At 40.0% G+C, this 22,385-nt stretch overlaps 1 protein-coding gene across 2 annotated transcripts in view; it reads right to left on the reverse strand.

Moving 5' to 3' along the window:
* Nucleotides 1–22,385, reverse strand: part of ARPP21 (cAMP regulated phosphoprotein 21) — a 180,845-nt gene that overhangs the window by 98,003 nt on the left and 60,457 nt on the right. The window contains exons 6-10 of one of the 2 annotated variants that reach the window (XM_049870866.1): nt 21,651–21,795; nt 20,096–20,174; nt 19,412–19,471; nt 18,563–18,703; nt 491–599 (exon numbers count right to left, since the gene is read on the reverse strand). In XM_049870866.1, coding sequence (XP_049726823.1) covers nt 491–599; nt 18,563–18,703; nt 19,412–19,471; nt 20,096–20,174; nt 21,651–21,795 — 534 coding nt within the window. The remainder of the gene's footprint in view (nt 1–490; nt 600–18,562; nt 18,704–19,411; nt 19,472–20,095; nt 20,175–21,650; nt 21,796–22,385) is intronic. The other variant, XM_049870865.1, reaches the window with a different exon arrangement.

The raw sequence follows: 22,385 nt of genomic DNA on the forward strand, positions 1-22,385 counted from the left end.
TTATTTTAGGAGAGTTGCAAAATCCACCTGTCCTCACCATAACAAGGTTTGTTCTTTACAGCTACACCAGTTGATCATCGGTCCGTATTGATAATCCAGCTCAATGTGGGCACAACTGAAGGACAAAGCTGTAGGGAGTGGAAGGACTGCCATAGTTACACAGACATCTGGAAATGCGACTGACAAAGCTTCTCCCAACAGCTCAGAGCCGGAAGCATCCCCACCCCCAAGGCATGCAGCAGAAACTGCGCCAAGCACCACCCATGCAGCCCAACACAGAGCCACCGCTGAAGCAACCAGGACATTTCTTTGCTACCCATTGAATGCCAGAGGGGGAGGCCAAAGGGGCAAGGAGGTTGGAGAGGGGCAGTAGTATCAGAGGCAAGGGAGGGTTGGAAGAGGGAAGAAGGAACAACAGAACAATGACAAGAACATGTCAGCCCACCTTCAAAAACAACAACGTCAGCCACTCTCAAACTTGAGAACCAACCTGATTGTCTTCTTTATCAATACTAGAGTTATCTCGCTTCAAGATAAACCGCTTCTGGGATTCTTCACCTTTTTCATCTTTTAAATGTTCAGAAAACCTTTGCTCTGGTCTGCCAGCAAAGTAAAACATATCAATAAAAAAAGCTTTTCTCCTCTGCTTAAAGTTAGTTCTTAGTGTCGTTTTTCTCCCCCACAGTGGCATTCAACTTAAAAAAAAATAATCATAATTAAGGTAAGTTTACAAGTGGTTTTCATACTAGAATCGCTGGCACCATACAGGTAGACAGTAAGTCACTCCGCATGTGTTGTCAGAATACCTCTGGTTGCTCTGAGGTCACAATCTTGTTTGCTGCCATGATTAACTGCAAGCTGCTCACCATGGCTGAGGTTTAAAACAGCTCTGAAGGGCCTGCACATAGTTTATATAGGCTTATGTCTTTAGTTATTTTGATTTCCTTCACTCCTGATTTCAAATGAGCTCCCACCCATATTCTCCAACAAAGACACTGGTTTAGAATTCAGGAGTATCGCATGAATTTGCCAATGTCTGGAACATGGAAAGATACCTCTCATTGTATCTTTCCTATCCAGTTATCTGAAACCTCAGTAAAATTTAAAAAAAGAAAAAAAAATCATCCATAACTGATTCCGTCTTTCCCCAATGACTAATATTGTGGAATCTGGCTCCACTGGACTCTCATATCCTTGACTGTGTCTTATACCCATACAGTACCCATTGCCATCAAGTCGATTCTTACTCATAGCGACCCTGTAGGACAGAGAACTGCCCCACAGGGTTTCCTAGGAACGGTTGGTGGATTCGAACTGCCAACCTTTCGGTTAGCAGCTGAGCTCTTAACCACTCTGCTACCAGGGCTCCGACCACGTCTTATGAATCAGTTCAATAATTGGGGGAACTGGAAGTATTTAGTTGAAACAACTTAATGGCTGATTAGCATGGGAAAAGTGCTCCAAGCAGTCACACGCTATTGATTAGTCAATTGATTTTTTAAGTCCTCTTAATCATTTTGTAAAGGCACTCTGGTGGCACAGTAGTTAAGCGCTCACTGCTAACTGAAAAGTAGTTGATTTGAACTCACCAGCTGTTCTGCGGGAGAAAGATATTACAGCAGGGGTGGATTATCCAATAAGTAAGGTGAGCACAGTGCTTACCTTGCTTACCAAATCATCTGTAGTGAACAATTTCGCATGAGTTTCACCACACCAAAGTGAAACCCAGGTGAAATTGTTCACTATAGATTAATAAGTAAGCACAAGTATGCCCGTGCTTACCTTGTTACTGAGTCATCCACCTCTGTCAGGAATTGTAAATGTGAAAAGAGTCTGATTCTGTAGGAAGGTGCTGGGGGTTGGGAGAGAGATGCCAGCCACACCTAGAAGCAGAGTCTTTGATGTGATGAAAAAACATGAAATTGATCACTGCAGATGATCTGGCAAGCAAGGTAAACACCATGCTTACTTTGTCCATTGGATAATCTGTCCCCGTGTGGCAGTCTGCTTCCATCAAGACTTAACCATCCATCAAGACTTAACCAAAAAAACCAAACCCACTGCCGTCAAGTTGATTCCAACTCATAGAGACCCTATAGGACAGAGTGGAACTGCCCCATGGAGTTTCCAAGGAGCGCCTGGCAGATTCGAACTGTCGACCTCTTGGTTAGCAGCCATAGCACTTAACCACTATACCACCAGGGTTTCCCTGTCAAGACTTACAGCCTTGGAAAGCCTATGGGGCAGTTCTACTCTGTCCGGCAGGGTCACTAGGAGTCGGACAGAGTAGAACTGTTGAGTCAACTCAACAGCAGTGGGCTTTGGAAGCATTTTGTATTATTACAGGAAAGGGCTCCGCTTCCTTGTTGACTTCCCACAATTGTCACTGCACACCACGGAAGGCAATGAATGGCTTGGGCTTGGGCTTGGGTTCACCCCACAGGAAGGGCTGAAATGTTTGTCCCTGGTTTAGAAACAGTTGTAATTTACAACTCTTTTAAAGTGGCTGTCACGCCTGAGCCATCACTTCTGAAGCCCAGTGGGTCTTCTGTCCCCAGCAGGTCCACTACATACTCAGTCACGGGGAAGCCACTTCAGAGGCAATAATGTCTGTTGTTTAAGATGGGTGGCTGGTAATTAAGGGGATCCCAAATAAGCAAACAGCAGTTTTAAAACAAAAGGGTAGTTTAATTCAAGTCTTGACAAGAAGCATTAGTTCGTTAAATACATGTACATAAATGTACATAGATTATAATAATATTGACTAACAGATGATAATAAAAAAACTGGAATAATATCAGAGACCTGGTGGCACAGTGGTTAAAAGCTCAGCTGCGAATCAAAAGGACGGCAGTTCGAATCCACCAGCTGCTCTTTGGAAACCTTATGGAGCAGTTCTACTCTGTCCTGTAGGGTTGCTATGAGTCGAAATTGACTAGACAGGAAAGGGCTTGGTTTGGGTTTGGAATAATATCAGTTACTGTTTCTAGATTAGTGTATAATTTCTGCAAAGTGATACCATCATCTTAATGATTAAAGTAAAACTTTGATATGAGAGGAACAAATATTTTTTGCCTCTTTCATAGACAAGGAAACCACCGCTCAGTGATCCTTTGGACTCCAAGTTTACAGATTTGCCCACTAAGCCATGGCCACGAAGGAGCCTGTTCTGGTCCTTACAGAAGCTCAGCCCAGGCTCTCTGATTATACGGGCAACAGTGGACTGGAAGTCCTCACACCTCACAATAAAGAGCAAAAAACTCCGTCATCCTTGAAATCAATGTAACTGTTTTCCACCAAACTAGAATGTTACAAAAGGTAAGAAATTATCTGCAAGTGCAGACAGGACATTTCAAAACGAGAGCACTAAAGGTATAAAGTAAACTTGCACTTGGCACTGAGGAAACCATTTAGGAGTAGGGAAATTCAGCATAGAGCCATGCAGCAGAATTGCAGTACCTTCAATGAACTATTACACTGTGAGGTCTTGTAAGATTATCTCATGCCGTATCAGGTCGCTATAAATGATACAAAAATTCTCCAGAAATTATTTTAAGCATCCCAATATTTTCAACCAATACTTATATGTTGTTCCATAACTTTTCTACATGGCAAGTGAAATTGGGATATTGACTTAAACACAAGTGTGGATTGTATCAATACTAACTAAGTCTCTCCTAATATTCCCAGGCTCTATAGCCTGATAGGAGCCCTGGTGGCGCAGTGGTTAAGAGCTTAGGCTGCTAACCAAAAGGTCGGCAGCTCGAATCCACCAGCCACTCCTTGGAAACCCTATGGGGCAGTTCCACTCTGACCTATAGGGTGGCTATGAGTCAGGATTGAGTCAATAACAATGGGTCTGTTTTTTTTGTTTTCTTGGTAGTCTGATAAACTCTACCAATTGAAATTATTTGATTACTGTTAAATTTACAGGTACGCTTTTTGTACGTGTTACTATTAGTCCGTCTGCATACTGGATTACGGCCCTCTCAGAAAGTAAACGGTCTGAGAATGTGTGCTCTTTGGTTTGTGAGTATAAGGTGATTTGCTTTGGTCTAAATTCTTCTTTGGAGTCCCCCTGGGTGGTACAAACAGTTAACATGCTTGCCTGCTAAGCTGAAAGTTCAAAGTCCACCCAGATGTGCCTTGGAAAAAAGGCCTGGTGATCTGCTTCTAAAAACTGAGCCACTCAAAGCTCTGGGGAGCACAGTTCTACACTGAGGCACAGGGGGCGGCCATGAGTCAGAATCAACTTGACAACAGTTGTTTTTTTAAAAAGTTCTTTAAGAAAGAAAGCATCAGAATGAGAGTTCAACAAATTAAGCAGAGCTAGAATGTAAGTTTCATATGGGTAGGGACTTTGTTTTTTTATTGCTTACTCCCTGGTGCCTACAGCATAAGAGAGGCATTTGGGTGAATGAATAAATAATGAAAATTTAGCACAGCTGTTATAAACCACTGGTGAAATTTGGGGACAGATCAAAAGAGTCACTAAACAAAATACATAATTATACATCCCGCTAACCAAAAGATCAGCAGTTCAAATCCAACAGGAGCTCCTTGGAAGCTCTATGGGGTAGTTCTCCTCTGTCCTATAGGGTCACTGTGAGTCGGAATTGACTCAATGGCAACAGGTTTGTTTTGTTTGTTTTAATAGTTTTTCCAGGTTGATTTTATAGACAACTATTTATGGCTCTAGAATTATGAGAAATGTGCAGTTTAAACTCATGCAAGCTAAGATATACAACTGAAGTGATTAAGCTAAGAATTACCAGTAATGCACCATTATATGATAGCTTTAAAAAATCTTTTACCTCTAATAGCAATATTACTTCTCAGCCATAAAATGAATGGAGCTAAAATAATGTATTACAGCCCTTTTAAAAAATTATAATGAATTATTTTTAATGTATTAACATGAGACTATAAGGAAAAAAAATCCCCAAAGCTACAAGAAATCAGGATATTCACTAAAGGAATGATGACTAAACTTTACCATGTATTTCACAGCCAGGCATCAGGCATGCCTAATTTTTTTTTGCTGTTGGACTTTTAGCCATGAGGTATTATTTCTGGCTTTCTCTACATCATCATCAAAAAGCAGAAAAAATTTTATGATTCTTTTCAATGGAAACTCAGGTGGAAAATAAGTTTTCCCGAAATTCTTAGCATACATCTACTGACCCTTATTATTCAGTGTAATGAAGAACAGTAGTCTTCACAGAAGTTTCTAGTATCCCCAATCAAAACTTGGGTACATTGGGATTAACTCTTCACTGTTCCTTAGTTACACACAGCTCACTAACTGAGAAGCCTTGTGGCTGAGCAAAATGCTGTGTAAGACAAACTCTGCCTTCCAGTCAGTCACTTCCAACTTGGGTTAGAATGTTTTTCCCTTGAAGCTTGAAAGAAATTAGCCCTTATTATTATTATTATATTTAAATCTTTTGACCTTGAAGTATTTAGTTTTCTTCCAAATAGGTAAGTTTAATGCCCCACACAAAAATGAAGATTTCTATTTCGCTAAACATGGAAAGGCACAAAGGGGAGTCTTCGGATTTCAAACTAAGAGGGAGTCACCAATCTGCCTAAGCACTTTCGCAAAGGAAGGTTACTGCAGCACAGTAAAATAAAATAATTCGATGGCACGAGACATCTCTCAAAAATACCTTAATTATCAAACAGCAGAAAGATCTAAGTGGCATTGTTCACTTAAGACTTTGACATTTTCAATTAAAAATATTGACAACTTTGATGTCTTCTATGAAAAAGAAAAAAAGCCTGATGCTCTTTTTAAATAAGTATTTACAACTTCCACTATCATTTTGTATCATTTTATTTTCTTTTAAATGGAAGTGCACCTTAAAAACCCCTCTTTAGCACCAAGTGTCCAGCTTCCTTTATTAGCATGTTTTCTTTTACACTCACGGTCCCACTTGTCCGTAGTCTGAAATATTCATTTTCTCCTTCTCAGTTTCTATCACGTATTGAATATATAAATACACAGACAATGTAAACCAACATCGGAAACGTCCTGAACCTCCTTTAACGTACAGCTATTCATGAGCAACAAGGCAAACACAATACTCCATGATAACATGGGCCTGCAAGACAGACCTTCTCTTAAATTGGTACCACCATTTAGGAAACAATTTGGCTACATACCAAGAGCCTTCAAAATATCCAACCACTTTGGCAAAGGGATTCTATTTCTGAGAACGGATGCAAAGGAAGTAAGTAATAAATGAACACTGTTCTGCTGTTCACAATAGCAGAACAGTGAAAATCCACAGTGGACTACTTAAATAACGGAAAGCATCTCCATATGTAACATGCAGCATTATAATATGATACACAATCATAGTGGCTAGTATAGAAAAGCAATTCATAAATGCGTAGATATACCATGATCATACTTATGTTGAATCTTATGATATATATTTTAGTATGATATATTATGAAACCATAATATAAAAAAAATATATATAGAACTGTAAAAATAGTGTGAGCAACTGTTGTCTCTGGATGGTGAGACACTGGGCAATTTTTATTTCTAACCGTTTACATATTTATGATTATTATAATAAACTTGTATCATCTTTCAAAATAATGAAAGTTAATATTTTAGAAAGATAGGAAAGAAATTCAACAACTTAAAAGTGGTTTATATCCAATTACTGGATTAAACCAGTTACCACTGAGTCATAGTGACCCTACAGAACAGCACAGAACTGCCCCATGTGGTTTTCAAGGAGCGGCTGGTGGATTTGAACTGCTGACCTTTTGGTTAGCAGCCGAGCTCCTAATGCCACCAGGACTCCAATATATGGACAATAAAAATGGTTTTATATTTTGCATATTTTCTAAATTTTCTCCCATAAGCCTGTATTATTTTATAATCACCTAAAATGAGCATTTGGATGTTCTTCTTCATCAGACCAATTCTTAATCTTTCCACTGTGCGGTTACTTTTAAAAAAATACCAAAACTAATTACGGTTATGGCTTCTGGTCTTGGCTTTCACATTAAGATCCTCCAATATATGAGAAACCCTCTCCCCGCAAAAAGAAAATCACTTTCTTAATTGCTTTATGCTTCTTGATGTATACGTGTAGAAACATGAAAAAAGTACGTTTTAAATCAACTAAATGAGAGTGTCCAACCTGAAGACTGGCATTTCCCCTTCTAAAGGAGAAGACAGAATAACTACAATATAGAAAAAGGATAGAGAAATAAAGAAAAAGGCAAAAATATGAAACTTGCAAAAGGACAAGAAATCACATGCAAGTACGCACTGGAATACTATATCTTCTCGTCGTGAACGTCACTGTTTGTGAACTGCACTGAGCTCAGTATTGGCAACGACAGAGATATACACATCAGACAGATCGACTTAGCTTTACAAAACAGGCATATTTTTACGCCTATAAATGGAGAATTTCCACAAAATGAAAAATAACGTATACAGTCGTAAAACTATAGAAAGGCAGTTCTTGGAAATGATCTGTGGGTGTCCTTATAGGAAATGTCTATGAAATGCGGTGCTCATATGTTCACAAATGAGAAAACTTCAGATACGTGCCTAGGTTCTTGAGATTACAAAAACATTTCAAATTTTATCTCATAAATATCAATAAATACATAAAACAATTGCTATTTGAGGGTTCTTTAGGGACAATTTTAGGCTTCTTGTATTTTCCAAGAAGCAGCTGGTGGATTTGAACTGCCAAACTTTTGGTTAACAGGCAAGCTCTTAACCACTGTGCCCCTAGGGCACCGGTGTCTTTTTTTTCTTTTTTATTGTATTTTAGATGAAGGTTTACATAAGAAACTAGTTTCTCATTAAACAGTTAGTACACATATTGTCTTCTGACATTGGTTAACAACCCCGTGACATGTCAACACTCTCCCTTCTCAACCTTGGGTTCCCTATATAAGCCTTCCTGTCCCCTCCTGCCTTCTAGTCCTTGCAGAGCTCCAATATTTTCAAACTCCAATGGGATCTTTTAAGTAAACTTTTAGAGAAGTCTTAACCCACAAAAATTATATTTGTTCCAACGTGCTTCGTCATCCCGCCTCTTCTATTGCTATTCTGACAGAGGGCACAACACAACACACTACGTTGAATTCACTCCTTTTCACTTTTAGCACTTAACTGATGATGAACAATCTCTTGCTCACCTCCAGGGTATTCATTTTCTTGAATGTTTTCTAATCTCAGATCTTTCTTAATAAACTTAATAAACTAACTAAATAAACTAAAAAGAGGGTTAAACACTCAGTGCATGTTGGTTTCTTTAGGTTCTCCATCCTTCTATTTCAATATTATATCAATATTAAAAGCAGTACCATGAACAAACCCCAATCCATTACAGACCATAATCTAATAACTTTATACAAAATGGATGTGAGCTAGCATATTACATCTAACATAGCAATAGTGTTAATAATTAAAATCAGTGTTAAGCCATAGGGTGTAATGGTGATAAGCAGGCCTAACACAAGTTCATCTTTTCAAAATACGCGTCATATTATGTCTTCTCAGCCCTGCGGTTCACTAACTGTGTGACTTTTTGCAACTTCCTTAACCTCTCCCTCTCTAAAGCAGAAGTGGTTCTTGTTTTGTTGTAAAAAATAGAAAGTAATAGCACTTACCTTCAAGTGTTTGGAAAGGTTAAATGAAATACAGGATAATGAAAGTACTCAATAAATAGTTGCTACTTTTATTACCGTTTTTCCCGTATTTCTAAGTACCCAAAATCTAAAGGAATACCAGCGAACGTGGAACCAAAATTTTTATTACTGTTAACCTTAATTAGGATAGATCCAATCTCGACTATTAATACTGAAATAATGGTTTGACTCAAGTATTCCCAAATGAGGCGTGTGAAATTTTCTTAAAGTAACGTTTTCTTTGGAAACTGCTGAATGTAATTATCATTTCTTGGGATGAAAGGCTTTTTGCGTACAGATTGTCATGCTGTCAATAAAAGTATCTCGTTTGCATCTACATGTAAGTACATTTCAATTGCTGAAAAGGTCCAGAGTGATCAGTGCACTTTAAAAGATACAGAACTACCAAGTATTTTCGGTATGGGCAAAGAAATGCTTCATTTCCCCATCTTGAAGGTCAGTAAGAAGTAGAGGTTGAAGACAGGGGCTCTCGTCCCCTGGGAGCCCTATGAGTCTGAGAGGTTAGAAAAAGCCAACTTGCTGAATAAAATGCACTGTTTCCTTCTCTTGGTGAACGCCATTTTATTGTCTGAAGATCAGTACTGAGCGTTATAACGTAACATTAAAGTACAGAATACTATGGAAACCAAATGCCTTCAATAAATACACGATAACTTCTCTTTCTGTCCTAGGCCCCCATTACTCTTTCCATGTTAGCTAGAATAACATGCTAAAGGCCACTTCAAAATGAGAAATCTTTAGTTTAGCAAGACACAAGAACAAGACCAAGAAGACCACTTATGCCTTTTACACAAACAGGCTTTTGCTTTCAAGTTTTCCCTAAAACCTTTTCCAAGATGCAGATGCTAAATATTACCTGTTCTTTGAATGGGTCTAGGAGCCCTGATGGCACAGTGGTTAAGAGCTCAGCTGCTAGCTAACCAAAAGGTCAGCAGTTTGAATCCACGAGCTGCTCCTTGGAAACAATGGAGCAGCTCTACCCTGTCCTATAGGGTCGCTATGAGCCAGAATCTACGGCAACGGGTTTAGAAGCAATAAAGGGAGCCCAGAGGCACTGGGCTGAATTCAGCAACCTAGGGCATGTAGAGCTACAGATTGAGGGAACCAAGTCACGGTAATCCGGCTCCCTCCAAAACTATTATACACTCAGGACAGTACGATACACTCACCTACCTCTCTATAACCATTGCAAACAGTATAACACAGTTCATGCACTTAGACGCACACAGTCTGGATCGCAATGACTTTGGCTCTTCAAGTAAACTATAACCTTCTGGTGGAGATCTTCTATAGCCTATACTTCCTTTGTTCAAAGCACACGATTAAACACTTGAGAAAGTATTTTTTCCTTGATTTATGACACCATTTAAGGACATGGGGCTGGGTTTGTCTTATTTCTTAGTATGCCCTGGTGGCCAGTGGTTAAGAGCTTGGCTGCTAACCAAAAGGTTGGTGGTTCGAATTCACCAGCTGCTCTTGGAAACCCTGTGAAGCAGTTCTACTGTGTCCTATATGGTTGCTATGAGTCTTAGATGGCAACGGGTTTTTATGCCAAGACAATTTTTAATCCAGTCTCTTCTGTGGTTCTGGAGTTTTGCAGACATCATAACGGTTTTACCATCCATCTTAATATTAAAGTTATTTAATTTGGTTCCCTGTTCATTTCTAAAAACAAATGGATTCTTGGAAGTGAAGCAATGGTTAACAGTGGGAGAACAGTGCTAAGATTTTCTTCTTGCTCTGATAAAACCTTGAGAGTATTGGTTCTATCAACACTAACCCTTCCTTCCCCAACCTTAGCCAAAGAGTCATGGCTGAGTAGCAGGAACAGTGGGTTTGGGGCTTGGTCCTCTGGGAACGGACTAGGTTAAATCAAGCAACGTGAATGTCAGTCTTTTCTCCTATAAAATGGTCTTGTTTTACCTACTTAGAATGTTGTGAGCAAAATAAATAAGACAAAATTTCTTTTTAAAATTCAAGAAAGCATGATAACTTTATGGAAAAGCTTTTTGGGAAAAAAAATTGTTTCATTAAGGAATACTAATGCTACAGAGGGTACATGCATGTTTTAACTGCAAAATTAAATAGCAGATGATGCATTCAAAAATTAAGGTCCCAAAAATAATTTGGAAGGGGAAAAGGAACATGTCATGGATTGAACTTTGTGCCTCTAAAATATGTGTTGAGATCTTAACTCTTATTCCTGTGGGTTTTCTTTGTTATGTTAACTAGGCCATATCAGTGTAGGGCGTATCTTAACCCTAATCACCTCGAAATTATAAAAAGAGCAGATTAGATACACATGAGGGAACACACTGGGGAAGACAGATGCCACATGGGATCACCAAGAACCATGGAATGCCCAGGGCTAGAGCCCTGCTGATGCAGTGGTTAAGAGCTCACCTGCTAACCAAAGGGCTGGCAGTTTAGATCCACCAGCCACTCCTCGGAAACTCTGTGGAGTGATGGCAATGGATTCAGGTTTTTGGTTTTACCCCCAAAGAAGGGGTCAGCAGGGCTGAGACCCTGATTTGGACTTCTAGCCTCTAAACCTGTGAGATAATAAATTTCTGTTTTTTAAAGTCACCCACTTGTGGTAACTGTGCTACAGAAGTACTAGCTGACCGAGGCAGAACACAATAAACTTATTTTTCTCCCTCATAGTATACTTCTGAGATTTATGTCACCTATGTTCTCTGCAGTATTTGACAATAATAATATGGAGAAAACAGAATATTTGAGAAAAAGAATACAGAGTTTGAGCAATGTTAACAAATAAGTCTTATTTTGAGCCTGAATAGTGACTACAGAGGAAGATCATTAATGAGATGGACTGACACAGTGGCTGCAGCAACAGGCTCAAGCATAACAATGATCGTGAGGGTGGCGCAGGACCGGGCAGTGTTCTGTTCTGCTGTACGTAGGGCTCTATGAGTCAGAACCGGAACCAGCTTGATGGCACCCAATAACAACAACTGATTAAAGAACTAGGTGTCTGTTCAGAAAGGAAAGCTGCCTGGTGTTCCTGAGAGTAATGTGATTCTAGGTTGGACTTGGATCATCAGCTTCTAGTCGGATAATTCTCAACTCCATTTCTAAAAAAAGTGCAGAGTAAATTTACCACGCTTAGAAATGAGAGGACGGCAGCCACTCGTAGATTTCCAAGAGGCACTTCAATAAATTGATGTTTGGTCTTCTTCAGAGGCTTATTAAAGCAGCATCCATATTGGCACACTGCTCGATTTATTCGAAGTGCCACTCACAGTCCTAACCAAAGGAGAAGATATACGATGAATGTGGGAGGAAAAGCATGTTTTTTTTTTTGTTGTTGTTATAAATTCACTTCATTACCTGCAGGTAGTGAAATGCCTAAGGGTCAAAAAAAGATCATTTCCACTTTCGGCCTCTGCCTGTGCAGGAAATGAAGCAGGGCTGATGTTCGGTGACCCTGATGCATCGGACCCACTGCTCTCTCCCACTGAAAAGGGGGCTGGTTCCACAAGCCTGCCTTTCAGGGCTGTAATTACCCGCTCCAGAGATTCCTAACAAAATCAACTGGGCTCAACTGCTTTGCCTTTAAAAAACAAACAAATGAAAAACAACCTACTGCTATAGGGTTAGTTCTGAATCAAAGCGACCCCATGTGTTACAGAGTAGAACTGCTCCAGAGGGTTTTCTTGGCTGTACCCTTCACAGAAGTAGATCAGCAGACCTTTCTTCCAATGCACTGCTGGTAGTTGGTGGGTTCAAACCACCAACTTTTAGTGGAAGGCAAGTTGCTTGACTCACCCAGGAACCTCTCAACAAAACCAAACCTGTTGCCGTCAAGTCGATTCCGACTAATAGCAACCCTGTAGGACAGAGTAGACCTGCCCCATAGGGTTTCCAAGGCTGTAATCTTTACAGAAGCAGACTGCCATGTTTTTCCCTGGTGGAGTGGCTGGTAAGTTCAAACTCCCAACCTTTCGGTTAGCAGCCGAGTCTTAACCACTGTGTCACCAAGGCTCCTTCAGGGACCTCTAGAAACCGTATTTAGTAGTAGAACAAGTCGCACGGTTTTTTGGTTTACCAGATGAACCCTTCTGTCATTGAGTCCACTCATTGTGACCCTATAGAAGAAAACAGAGCTGCCCCATAGTGTTTCCAAGGAGCAGTTGGTGGACTGATTTACCAAATAGCTAGCCTAATTAACCACCCTTTCTGGATAAAACAAACCATTCTAGTCCCTGCCTACCACTCATCACTCCAGACAAGTCCCCAGACCCACCCTTCTTGGAACGAGCAGTGTGTGTCCTTGGGAGCTTGACTCTTGAGGTGCGGCCCCACCCCAATGCCTCTGGGCCACTATCCTCATTTTTCAGTTTCTGTGGCTTGAAACCACTCTCTTTGTTCTCCACTCATGAGCGAATGGGGGATTTGAGCAATGGCAGTGGGTGGGTATGAAAGACAAAAGAGGAAAAAGAAATATTCAAGAGATGACAACCTTTTAACATGAAAATTATCTAGAAGTAGTTAAACAGTTGCTCTGACATATGCAAATATATGCAGATCCACATGGGGCTTCCTCCTTGCCTGTGGATGGGCCTGGCCCTTTGAAAAATGCCAATGCAAGTGGACCCTTTCTAGTCTCTAAGTGCGTATCCTTTCTCTGGGATAGAGGTAAGGAAAGGGAAGTTAACAAAAAAATCTAACAAAAGAACAATGAGCTGCTTTGTGTTAAACACAGAAAAAAAATGAGCAAAAGAGAAAGTGAAGATCAGAAAGAGCGACATACAGAAGGGCAAAGCTTCTCATATAAAAATAGATGTATTTATTTGTAGTGTTTTCGATGTTTTTATAAAATCGCTGTTCAGATTTTTAACTAAAAAAAACAAAACAACATTGCCATCAAGTGGATTCCGACTCATAACGACCCTATAGGACAGAGCAGAATTGTCCCATAGAGTTTCCAAGGAGCAGCTGGTGGATTCAAACTGCCGACATTTTGGTTAGCAGCCGAGCTCTTAGGAAGCGTTATATAGAGTGAAGACATTATAAATATCATTTGTAGGACCAAAATAACATAGATCCTTCCGTCCCTTCAGCCTAGATCTCCAAGGGGCTCACGTGGCACCACCACCTAATCTGATAGGTAAGAACTCCAACAGCAAAAATAAATAAATAAATAAAGCACCATAGAATACAACATACATAAGGCAACATGCAGGGAGGGAAAGAGACTGACTAAAGGGGAAAAAATACAATGTGGAGAGCTCCAGCTCAGAGACCCCATTCCTTATTTCAACAGAAAGGCAGTACATTCTAGTGAGAGGTACCCCTGACCACTAAGACCCCGTTAGGGAGCAAAGGGTGTGTTGGGAAGCTTCAGGTCATACACACTAACCTGATCTTACCCTGGCTAGCGCTGAGAGCCAACAAGGCTGGAGGACAAGGTGACTTTCCTTTATTAATTCTCTAAAGTACATCAGTTCACTCAAGTAATGGCGCCATCTTGGAATGTCTCCCACATGAACCTTCTTTTTATTTCCCACTCTCCCTTTCCTCGATGATACCCTACACCCTCATCCCACGCGCTGGCGAAGGCAATACTCAGCCAAAATCTTTCTATCCCTAGACATTTCCACTTCAATATATTCTACTAGTCCACGCCAGATGGATCTTTCTAAAGCATTATGTCATTTATACCTTATACCAACCCACATGTCCCAAAGCTTCAAGGTCCCCTTCAACCTTATGTAGCCTCTCAACTAGCACCGGCAAACCTTCTAGCTCGCTCATCCTCCTCAAGTCTGCCTCCAGGCACCATAACATAGCTGTAAAGATGCCCGGGTTTGAGCTCAAATGATCAGGATTACAATCCTCACCTCACCTCCTAGCAGTGTGACATTGGGCAAATCCTTTACCCTCCCTAAGCAAGCTTCCTCTTCAGTAAAATTGGAAAAGTGATTAAAAACTGTCTTTGTTAGGTTTCCCTGAGATTTAAATGCTTGCTAGACTCTCAGCAAAATGTCCAGCCCTTAGTAAGTGCTCAAGACACGCAAAGGTTATCATCATATACTTGTTTCTATCGAGTCCCCTAACTGGCAATGTTCCCCCCTCCCCCATATATGTTCAAGTCTTAGCTGTCTTCAAAGTCCTCCTAAATGTCCACGTGCGTCATGAAGCTGACAGCTCCCCCTGAATCTGCTTTGTGTTTTCTGCCAGATATTTGATAGAGGGTGCCTTCAATCACTCAGCCATTCCCTAGGCAGTTATTACGGCCCTGCTATGGATTTGCCAGGAATTGCACTGAATTTTGCAAGTTTTAAGATGACTAAGATTCACAAGTTATTCTATCAGTTTTTATCAGGAGAGCGTAAACTCTATGATGACAGGAATCTTATATTGCCGTTTTTGTGTCATCACAGGGGTTGAGGTTTAGATACTGAAGATGGAGTTGTTGGTAAGTTACAGTTGCTAGAATTATGTTTCCAATGTCTGGGAAGTTTTGTCTGCATACACTATGAGTCTTCAAGGACATGCCAATCTCTGCTTTCAAAAGGTCATTCACAGATTTCCCAGGAACCTCCAATGTTCTCTTTCCAACTTAAATTCCAAAAGTTATGGCAAGAGGCTCTGCCCAAAACAACATTTCTCCTTTGCCAAAATTGCCAACAATAATTCAGGTCCTGACAATTTGGACTTGTTATTGTCTGGAAAAAAAAAAAAAATACATCTTCTTTCTTTGTCCTGAAAGTTGTCAGTCATTCCCCCCAAGAGCCACTCAAATAGGACATGTTCAGAAATGTGGCTAGAATGGGCCAGGATGACTTGACAGCTGTGGATTGAATATTGTTGAGCTCATTTCTTCTGGAAACACCTCGAGAGTCTATGCCAGGTAGCCATTTGTTGTTTTGTTTAGGTGTGATCTGACTCATGGACTGGGGGCTACAGGTGGCATGTCCGAGCAAGAAACTAGGCAGAGACTGAACCTGCAATCCCATAGCTATCACGCCTTAAGAGAGGTGTTCTCTGCCCACACTTACTTCCACTCTTCATTAGGCACAAACATGTGGACTCATTTGAAAAATAACAAAAAACAAAACAAAAATCTGATGCTCTTCTGGAAGTGATGAAGTCTAGTCATAGAAAGTCTATTAGCCAGAAAATAAAATTTTAAAGGAGAAATTCCATCCCCTAGTGTTATGTGGAGGTCTGGTGACGCAGCAGTTAAGAACTCGGCTGCTAACCAAAAGGTCAGCAATTCGAATCCACCAGCGGTTCTTTGGAAACCCTATGAGGCAGTTCTACTTTGTCCTATAGGGTTGCTATGAGTTGGAACTGACTCGAGGGCATCTTTTTTTCTTGAGCGTTATTTGGGAACTTGAGGGAATCACAGGGATTTAGAGGAGCACTGACCATCAGAATCTTCTACGACGACAGAAATACATGGTGTGCACCATACGAGCACTTGAAATGTGGCTACTGCAACTAAGCAATTCAGTTTTAAATTTTAATTCAATTTAAATTTAATTAAATTAAAATTTAACAAGGAGGGTGGATGAACCCCTGCAACTACTGCCCTGAGATAATCTTTAAACCTTAAACCAAAAATATCCCCTGAAGTTTTCTTAAAAACCAAACAATAGTTTAGCTTAACCAGTAAAAAATGTCTGCCTTAAGCATTATGCTCTTTTAAGAACTCTCTATATGGGAATGAATTGACAATAGAAACTCAAAAAAGATGAGAGAGGAACCTTAAGGGCAGTGAGTTCATGTTAATAGGGGAGGAACAACTCAGAAAAGGAGGATGAGAATGGTTGTACAACTCAAAGAATGTAATCAATGCCACTGAATTGTACGTGTAGAAACCTTTGGATTGGTGTATGTTCTGCTGTGTATATTCATTTCAACAACAACAAAATATATTAAAAACAAATAAATAAAAAATTTAAATAACCGTCTGTGGGTAGTGGCTACCATATTGGATAGAGCAGGTTTACAGCCATCATGTAAAGTTTACCAAGTCTTTATTCAAGGTTCAATTTTTTCAAAAACTACCCTAGAGGGAAACAGGTCTCAAAAACGTGTAGTCATATTCATGACTATGGGACTGCCAAATCAGTGTGATTTAGAAACAAATCCATTATTCCTAACAATCAAAGCTTTTCAGGCTTCACCTACTGATCTGTGGGCTTTTCCACACTTCTTGCTATAGCCCTATAGACACAGTAACGACGACAAAATAAATAAATAAAACCTTTAAAAGGAAATCCTCAGTTGCTTCTCTATTTTGTAATCCAAGTGTCCCTGCATCGTGCTAATTCAAAGTCTTAAGAAAAACCAGAATGCCAAATGGGGGAAAAAAAAAAACCTAGGACTTCCAGTTGGAGAACAAAGATGTAAAGGATTGAAGGACCAAAAAACCCAAACCAAACTCATTGCCTTCATGTCGATTCTGACCCATAGTGACCCTAGAAGACAGAGTACAACTGCTCCATAGGGTTTCCAAGAAGCATCTGATGGATTCGAACTGCTGACCTTTAGGTTAGCAGCCGAGCTCTTACCCACCTCACCTCCAGGGTTTCCAAAGCCTACGATTGTTCAAAATAGGAGGCACATGTGACAACAATCAGATGAAGTGGAAGGCTGACAAATTTTAAAATATATTTTGCCAGCACAGTAGAATACACCTGAAGGATCCCATAATACTGCAGCATCAGGGACCCTTAAACATTATCCATTTAAAACTGGCCTGCAGATAAATTAGGAATTTAAAGCCCAGGGAAGTGAAGTTCTCAGTATCCCTGAGACAACAGCCAAGTTGGGCCCCCGTTCTCCTGGTCTGTGCTCTCTAACCTTCACTTCCTCCCGCTCTGCACAGACTGAGCTGTGCGTTGAGAACGAACCTCTGCTCCATCTTCACTTGTCCCAGGCTCCAGTGAGCAGAGTAGAGGGACATAACCATGCTGCCCTGCTTAACACCAAAGCTCCCTCCACTAACAAAGCATTCCTAAAGACTATGCAATTTACCAAGCACAATGTGAACAAGGAAGTTATAATACACAAATATTCCAAGAGAATGCTTTCCACTGAGACAGTGTTTGAGTGTAACATCCATTTTGCTACGCAACTGGCTTGCACTGTACTCAAAAGATCCAAGGATTCAGGAGAGAAAGCTCAAAGTTCCCAGAGCAAAGGACTAATCATGAGGCTTTTGGTGACTCAAGGGACAATGAAAACATATTAAAATAAAAACAAACCATGGTTTTAAAGGGGGACAAAACCCTGCTATTTTCCTTCCAAAGCTAGAACTTAGATGTCATCTATCTCAAAACTCTCATCTTACATTTGAAAAAACAGATCCAAGGTTAAATGACTTTCTCCAAGTTACACAGCTAGTGAGTAGAATTGGGTTTTAGAGTCAGAATTTCTGTCTCTAGGTTCAGATTTTTTTTTGTTTGTTTAATCTAGAAATGAAAATAAAATAGATGTCTAAAACCAGAAAAGGAAAAAGGACAATTATCCCGCGTATGTCACAGTTACCTTTAAATGTTTGATATTTTCGATGTGAATTGTATTTTGACACAAAATTTTCCCTGGTTTTGTATGTCATTACATGGAGTACTGACAGGAAAAAAGAAAATATGTTTCAGGAACTATGTAAAAGATCAGGGAATAAGTCTAATTAATTGCCTGAATTTCATAAACTACCCTGGTCCTCCGATAATCTTCTACAGATAAATGCCACGCTACTGCTGATACGAGCAAGAGATAGGGAACACAGCACACACTAAATGTCATGTACTCTGAATTGTATCCTGTGCTCTTATAAACGAATCCATCAGAGTAAGAGAAAATGCTCAGTAAACACAAGAACGGGGCTTACATTCTGGTGCTGCTGGTCTTGTTGATGATAACGGATTTCCCCGTTTGATCCACGTTGTGATCCAGCCCAAAGTAAGCTGCCACCCGATGGACAAGCATCCTCTGATATGACGACATCTGAGGGAACTTTTTGTAATGATTACTGCAACGGAACGCAAGAAAAAGTGCTCTCAGCCTTCCTGTTTCTGCCCTGCCTTACGCGTTACAGGTGCACACAGGAGCCCATTTCTCTTCCATCCCAACCACCAAGCCTACTTCCTCTCTGGCATCACTTCGTGTCCTCATTTCCAGACACGTTTTCCTCTATTACAGACCTATTGATTAAGCTCCAGTAAGCGTCATTGTTTCAGAGTTGCCTGTTCCTCTTGCCAAAGAGAACTTAATGTCTGTTGGGAAGCATTTTATTCTAGTGGATGTTACCTTATCACTGTCACCAGGCCCAGGACAGATGATGTGATATAACACGTGACTGCAGATGCCTGTCTGGGGTTGTGTCATTACGCTGTGTGCAGGACAATTATTTCCAGGCATAACTGACTGCAGCCAGCTGGAGCCCATTAAAAAAACTATAATAAAAACGAAAAGGGTCGCTTCTCGTTACAACTGCTCTATGCTAATCAGCGGCCCCCTGTTCACAGCCATTTCGTCAGGAATCTAACAAGCAGGGGCTCACATGGTCCAAGTATCAAATCCCATCACCATGTAACTCCTAACTCTGACACCACCTCCACTGAACAAATCAGGAAACTAATGAAACGATGCTTTAATCTGTCCCTAAATAGATAATTAAATTCAAATACCAAACTAAGGACACGTCGTATAAATTAACCAGCATAGCAATCGGACATACTTGTTGTCAGCAATGAAATCAATAATTTCCTGTTCCATTTTCAAGAGTATCATCCTGTCCCTGAAAAATAAATATTAAAATAAAAAAAGTTTCTCTTTTTTTTTTAAATGAACTTTCCATTCCTTAGGCCTAAATGGTTGATTTAAATGCATGTTGCATGTGGCTGTGTTGTTCATTTATATACTACTTCATTACACTTAAGATTTTTTTCCCTCTCATTTGTTAAGAATTTTATAATATGGGAACTTTCGTAGTTTCAATGTTATGATGTGCAAGGTATTGGGTCTATAAAACACATCAAATAAATAGCACATTTCAAATGAACAGGAGAGGGGAATAAAGCAAGGCCCAAGCGTCCACTGTAGATGGACACCTGACGGCATTGAAACATCATTGATTTATTAACATCAACAATTCTCAGGCCCCTCTTTTTCTCTTAGTAAGAGTCTTTCAGCTACCAGGAGAGCAGAACTGGTACACTATAATTTATTCATTGGGGTACCTTCCCAGGAATGAAGACTACCTGTAAACAGTAAAACATGCAAACTATTAACAAAAAAGAGAAAATAGGGGAGCTGGTGTAAGCCATGGGGGAGGGCACCTGCATTTTATAACTGTCTTCCTGGCAACATTTGGATTCACAACTTTGATTCTATATTGTACCTGAAATAAATAAGAAGTTACCTGGAGTTATTCTTTAATGTGTTAATCAGGAACTCGTGTAAATCTATGCCTGTAGAATCTGTGTAATCTTGGCTGCAATCTGAAACAAACAGCAGGATGGAGTTGTCAGGAACAATGGTAGGGAGGTGAGGGGACGGGGGTTTCCAGTCTTTCCTGTTCCACTCTTGCTGAGGCAACTTTTAGGTGAAGCTATTGGTACGGAAGATACATGTTTCAAACTAGCAACCTGGCAGTATGATATCAGAATGGAAATGAGGCTGGAGGATGGACAGCATCCAGGAGATTCTGTGGGTGGGAAGGTCCATCTGTCCCAGGAAGGGAAGTGGACAGTCAAGGTGAGGGTGAGGAGGGCTGGGTGGAGCCAGATGTCACCTGTTCATTCCGTACAGTAAATCACCAGGGCACACCCCGCACATGACAGGTACTCCCGCCCACACAGACAGCGCCGAGTTTGAGATCCCATGGAACCCTCTTTCTCTTAGTACTGAGAAGGCAGAGAAAATGAACATCAGCTCTGTTCCAAGAATATCTAAATATTAATCAGTAGAAAACACAGAAGGGCACTAAATATTGCCAGGTCTTCCAGGTCCCCCTCTGATGCTGGCTAAGGCTGCATTTTTAAAATGTTTTAGGAATCTGCACCTGTTTCCTCCCCTGTAGACACCTTGGTTTTCAGATACTCATCAGCAGAGAGATCCACGACAAGCAGGTGTCCAGCTGTGCAACATAATATCAGAAGTAGCTGCCATCCCTCAGCTGATCAAATGCCCTATTCCTTCTCAGCTATTAAAAAAAAAAAAAAAAACCCACTGCAACCTGTTTATTCATATACATCTCTCCTGGCTTTCTTGGCATTCTTCATTTCAACCTTTTTTTTTTTTTTCTCTATACACTTATAGGCATGGCAATCATTTGAAATCTGAACTGAATTTTAGGTTTGGGGGCTTCAAAAGGATTGACTTTTTTCTTGACAATCTTTTTATTAAAATGGATGTGTGTGTGTGTGTGTTTAGGAGGCCTTATAAGGCAGTTTATATAAATGCATGTGGAGACCAAATTCATGTGTCCCTGGTAAGATATTAATCCTGTCTTCAGCTGACATCTACAACTATGCTTCGGGGATCCCACCACTTTTCTTCTGAAAACTGCTCATACCCTTTTGTCTTTTAAGATAAGCATGGAGGTTTACGTATAAAGCCGGGTGTCATCACTATTCATCAAAGTTATTTGAACCAATAAACCTGAATTAAGAGCAGATTTATATTTACTCCATTGTGTGGGTTTGTCATTGGAAACAGGAGATCCAAATGTAAATCTGAACAAATATGCAATCCTAAAAGAAAAAACAAAAAACACCACTCTGGCTACACAATAATGACAGCATGAGTGGAAAGAGAATCAAATTCACACCTTCTACACATACACATACCCGCACACACAGCATCATACGTGACGAGCCTGGTGGGAGGTGAATATCCACGGGGAATCTAGAAGGTATTCTGTGTCTAATAATGGGCCCAAACTGAGTAAATTAAGGAAACATTTCCGCATTCACCTTTTGATAACATTCTGATCTTGGATTTCTCAGAAGTTTTATCTTTGTTTTTATCCTTCTCTTTTTCTCTTTCAGAGTCATCTTTTCTAGATCTACCATCCTCTTGCAGGCAGGGAAAACTGGAAAGCTGTAAGTGAACTGATTCCTGTTGGGGAAAAAATATAATAATTTAGGGCCAGATTGAATCATCTCCCCCTGGTTTCCATTCTGCATAGAGGTTATTAAGTATAGGAAAATGAAAGCCAGGTGCAGTATTTTTTTTTTTTTTTTCTTAAATGGTAAAAAATTAAACCTGTCAGAAGAATAATTGCCCTTTAAGGAGAATTTTACTTCAGAAGTCAAAGAGAGGTCACAAGAATCATCTAATACTGAAACTTTGCCTCATGAATATCGACTTTAGCAAGTTAAATCCTCATAGATCACGACGTATTTTCTCTACGGGTTTATTTTTAAACATCAGGAAAAAACTCCTTATCAGTAAGCTTGTATCACAGCTACTATAATGTTTCAAAAAAAAAAAAAAAAAAGGCTTCTGTCGTTCTTTTCTGTAATTCCTTATAAGGAGAAACTGGCACAAACACAGACAGACAGATATTATGAAGCATAACTACACATAGAACAGACAGAAATAAAGGCTTTAGTAGCCAATTTACAATAAAAAGCCTGTTTTAGAACTGAATCAACAATGATTTCCGCTACTATGAGAAAACAAACTATATAATTGCAGGGATACTA

Source organism: Elephas maximus, chromosome 27, assembly GCF_024166365.1.
Source record: "Elephas maximus indicus isolate mEleMax1 chromosome 27, mEleMax1 primary haplotype, whole genome shotgun sequence".
In the NCBI taxonomy this organism is placed as follows: Eukaryota; Metazoa; Chordata; class Mammalia; order Proboscidea; family Elephantidae; genus Elephas; species Elephas maximus.